The 4,706-nt window shown below is 38.6% G+C and overlaps 1 protein-coding gene across 1 annotated transcript; it reads left to right on the top strand.

Moving 5' to 3' along the window:
- Positions 1–3,267: 3,267 nt before the first annotated feature.
- On the top strand, positions 3,268–4,460 carry LOC122229302 (ras-GEF domain-containing family member 1A-like). The gene is given in 2 exon segments (XM_042954364.1): positions 3,268–3,814; positions 3,817–4,460. Coding segments are annotated over 2 exon segments (1,191 nt in total).
- Positions 4,461–4,706: the final 246 nt, after the last annotated feature.

Here is a 4,706-nt window from a genome sequence, read left to right as displayed (position 1 = left end):
CCCCCTTGGCGACGTGACTGGGATTTCCTGAAACCAAGCTCAGGTCCCTGCCCAGTAAGTGCTCCACATTAATACCCTCTGATTCCTTTCTTCCAAAGGTTATCATGTCTTGGTTTTATTTGTGTGTGTGTGTGTGTGTGTGCATGTGTTTTCCAAAGACAAACACACACATAGAGCAACAAGCAAGCTTGGCTTTGCTGGAAACACAGCTTATTCACAGAGTGAAGCTTGGCTAAAATTCAATCTTATAATATTCAGAAAGTTCAAAGTTTCCAGTTTAATGCATAGAAAGTAAGAAATTTTGAAAAGCATTTGAAAAATTATCTCTCCATTCTGAAGGCTCAGATTTCACATTGTGAAAGGCAAAACTTTCACATCCCAATTGCAGCAAAACAGAGCCTTCTGATTTGCTGGCTGCTTCAAATAACAGTTGTCCCTTTGATAGTATTGACACCTATCTCCTTTCACAATCTAGTGCTTCTCCTGCACTTTGTAACATATCCCATCTGTTTTTTAGGGCCCCTGTCATAAGGAAACCTGGGAGAGCGAAGAAAGGCCTGATTGATCACAAGGTCCTATCAAATGTCAAAGCTGGCCCTGGCTGACCTCCCATCTATTCAGAGCTGCTTTGATTTAATCTCCAAACTGGCTGCTTCTCTAGGCTGTGAGTTCTGTCTGCAACCCATGTGTCAGCATTGAGATATGACCTGCTTCACGCTCCATTCATCTCATTTGAAGGACGGAAATTAAACTGGAGGGTCGAAGAGGGGAACTGCTCAAAATACACACACATTAACTGAAGGCTTTTGTGTGGGTGCATTATGAGTTTGAACAACCATTAAAAATTATATTAAAATGAAATTGATCTTTACTCCACTGAAATGGTTTAGAACTTTCCCCCCCTCCCACTACCCTCTCATCTATTCTTTCTTATAGTAATCATGTGATCCTGATCTCATTAAGGTTCAAAGTAAAGGAGAGAGAAATTTACAAATTTTCAGTTTGTTTTAAAAGGTGTCCTTTAGAAAATTAACTTATTGCCTGTGATTTGCACAGTAAATATTTGAAAAAAAGTAGAGATCCTAAAAGCTGATAACCAGACTAACAGAAATGTAGACTGCTATGTTTAGCACTATTGATTAAAGTAAGTTTCACTTTCCAAGGTTTTTTTTTTTAAACTCATTTAAAATTCAAACTTTGGGAATAGTCCTCTAACTATCCTGACACACTGCTGTAGTATAAATCTATGTATCCTCGGTTCCATTATTTCTTTCTCAACTTGCCTTGCTCTTTTTATTGGCCCTTTTACACTATTAAGCAAGGTTAGTAACTACTGAAAGCTTGATTTCTTACAGATTTGTTTGTTATAATCTCAAAAGTAAACTCTATTTCATCTGCTAGTGGTGTTCCAAAATTATGACTTAGGGTAATAATATTCCAAATGTGTTTGGAAAGGGAGTTATATTTATTTCTACATGTATTCATTAGCTCATACATTCATGCACTTGTTATTTGAACTTTCTACTATAACGATACCCAGGTAGGGAAAATGCCTTCTATTCTTTATTTATAAAGTGTATTGCACGTTTCCTGTTATAATAGTAGTGCATATCCACTATCAATAAACAATCAACAAAGACAGGTGAGGAGAGAGAATGAGACAGAGACAGAGAGGCAGAGACAGAGAAGGACAGACAGTATACTAACACTTTTTATTTTCCTTTGTGGAATCACATTGTTCCTTTTTGGGAGAAGACTACACTTTCAGTTGTTTTGGTCACCCCCCTTTATGTATATATAATATCGTTTTGTATGGAAGTGATGATTTTATTTTGTTAATATTTTCCTGAAGACCATTTAAGTTTAAAAAAAATTTGCCACTATAAATGTTATTATATAAAAATATTTTTATGCTTCCATGATTTTCTCCAAAATTCTCTAATATGAAAATAGGCTGTGCCCAATTTACTATTTTCAGTCAAAAGTGTTACCTTTTCTTTTACAGTTCTTAATTTGAATATTCACTTGGAAATAACTTTCCTTCCTAAATAATCATATGTGTTTTCTTTAGTATATATTATTTACTTGTTTTATATTTAATATGTGTAAGAGAATGAATACTATAGTGAATATTCGTGTTATTTATACATAAACCATTTCACAGGACTTATGGAAAAGATTTCAAATCTAGTTATATGGAGGAAAAGATTCTGAGCATCTGAGGCATTCAAAGAATGCCACTTAAGCATTTAGTTTGCAAGCAGGAAAGCAGAAGAACACAATATGATTGTATCTCTCTTGTACTGCTTCTCAGTAAAATCTCTCTTCCTGCATATCCTTATGTAAATATCTTATTACTCAAGGCAGAATGTATTAAAAAATACATTTTGCAATTTAATTCATTCCTTACAGTGCCAGGTGGGAAGCTGGTTCTTTGTTTTAATGTGATACTTTGCAATAGAGCTTTTTACAATGATGGAAATGTTCTATATTTGCACTGTTCAATATGGTGGCCACTGGCTACATGTGGCTACTGAACACGTGAAATGTAGTTACCGCAACTGAGAAAGTGGATAATTGTATGTAATTTAAATTGTGGCCAGTGGCTCTCTTATTGAACAATACGGCTTTGGTAGTTTTGCCATTATTTAAAGTATGACAATAGTTTGTTAAACATTGTAGATGTTTACCCAGTTATTCAAGTTCATTTCATTAAAGAATAAGTATTAGATGGTGAGGAACTAATAGTCTTGGAATAAAATAATAAGAAAAAAGATAAAGCCTACTTGTGCACTGAAAGACATTTTTCACATTTTCTTTCAGAGAAGAAGATTGAAAGTTTCAATAAAGAAAGGTGATGATAATGTCTTCCTGGAACCCTTGGGTAAGATGGATTGGCAAAGAATAAAATGATCTAGGTTCTAAAATTTGGCTTTGATACTAACCACCTATTGAGTAAGTGACTTTTGGTGTCTTAGTTACTTGATATTCATGATAAAGGGTTTGGAATAAATAATTTTCTTTGTTCTTACTGTGGATAAATTGTATGAATCTATTCTGTTTTATATTTGGAATCAAATACTACATTTTCCCTCATATCTCAGTAATGTGTTTAAGTACCCAGTGCCAGATGCCTTGTTAGTGCTCAGTAAGTATTGGTTGAATGAATGGCCATACTTAGCTGTCTACTTGAATCAATAGCTGCTTTCACCATCCATCCTTGTAGCTTGCTATTTTCTACACTCAGACTGGGCAAGATTTTTAAACATGGATGGTTTCGATGCAGGAGAAATCCTTTGCTACAGAGTGGTAGAGGATCATTGGCATACCTCTTTGGCCAAGCTGAAGTCCTTCTCAGCCAAGACTGTGCAGCTGTTAAAGGAGTGGACAGAGGCCTTCTCCTGTGACTTCCAGGATGAGAAGGCCATGGTTGAACCGAAGACTATTACCCACCGGGTCACACAGTGTAATGAGGAGAATGGCACAGTGAAGAAGGCTATTTCCCAAATGACACAGAGCCTGCTGCTGTAGCCAGCTGCCCAGAGCCAGCTTCAGGAGCTGTGGGAAAAGCTTCCCTCACCAGCCATGGACAAAGGGTCTTTCCTCAAGGCTAAGCCACCAGCCACTCAGAAGGACATCCTGGGTGTGTGCTTTGACCCCCTGGTGCTGGCCCAGCAGCTGACTCATATTGAGCTGGAGAGGATCAATAGCATTCACCCTGAGGATCTGATGCAGATCGTCAGCCACATGAACTCTTGGGACAAGCACCGGTGCCAAGGGGACCTGACCAAGACATATAGCCTGGAAGCCTGTGACAGTGGTTCAACTGCCTTAGCATGCTAGTGGCCACTGAGGTGTGCCAGGTGGTGAAGAAGAAGCACTGGACTCACATGCTAGAGTTCTTTCTTGCTGTGGCCCAGAAGCACTTTAATATCGGGAATTTCAACTCTATGATGTCCATCATCTCTGGCATGAACCTCAGTCCTGTGGCGAGGCTTAAGAAAACGTGGTCCAAAGTCAAGATGGCCAAGTTTGACATCTTGGAGCACCACATGGACCCATCCAGCAACTTCTGCAACTACCGCACGGCCCTGCAGGGGGCCACACAAAGGTCCCAGATGGCCAACAACAGCAGAGAGAAGATTGTTATCCCTGTATTCAACCTTTTCGTTAAGGACATTTACTTCCTGCACAAAATCCATACCAATCACTTGCCCAATGGGAATGTTAACTTCAAGGAATTTAGGGAAATCTCCAGACAAATCCATGAGTTCATGACATGGACTCAGGTAGATTGTCCCTTCGAGAAGGACAAGAAGATTCAGAACTACCTGCTCACGGCACCCATCTGGAGCGAGGAAGCTCTCTTCATCATCTCCTTTGAAAGTGAAGGTCCTGAAAACCACATCGAGAAGGATAGCTGGAAAACTCTTAGGATGACTCTCCTTAACAGAGCCTGAAGGCATGGATGCAGCCTGCAGATGCTGGATGAAGTACACACATGCACTGAGTTTTAATCTTGATTAAAGAGGTTGAGATGAGGAGGCCTTACTGGTTGGGGTCCATTTTGTATATGACTTTTATGAAAAAAAAAAGGTAATTATTTCATGTATTAAAAAAAAAAGTTTCTACTAAACCTTTGCTAAAAGGTTCTACTTCCAGAGATAGACAAGGAAGTGTGAGGTTCCAGAACTTGACTGACCTTC

This window comes from Panthera leo, chromosome C2 (genome assembly GCF_018350215.1).
Source record: "Panthera leo isolate Ple1 chromosome C2, P.leo_Ple1_pat1.1, whole genome shotgun sequence".
Lineage (NCBI taxonomy): Eukaryota > Metazoa > Chordata > Mammalia > Carnivora > Felidae > Panthera > Panthera leo.
The sequence above is the reverse complement of the archived record's forward strand: the minus strand, read 5'-3'. Positions and strand labels throughout refer to the sequence as shown.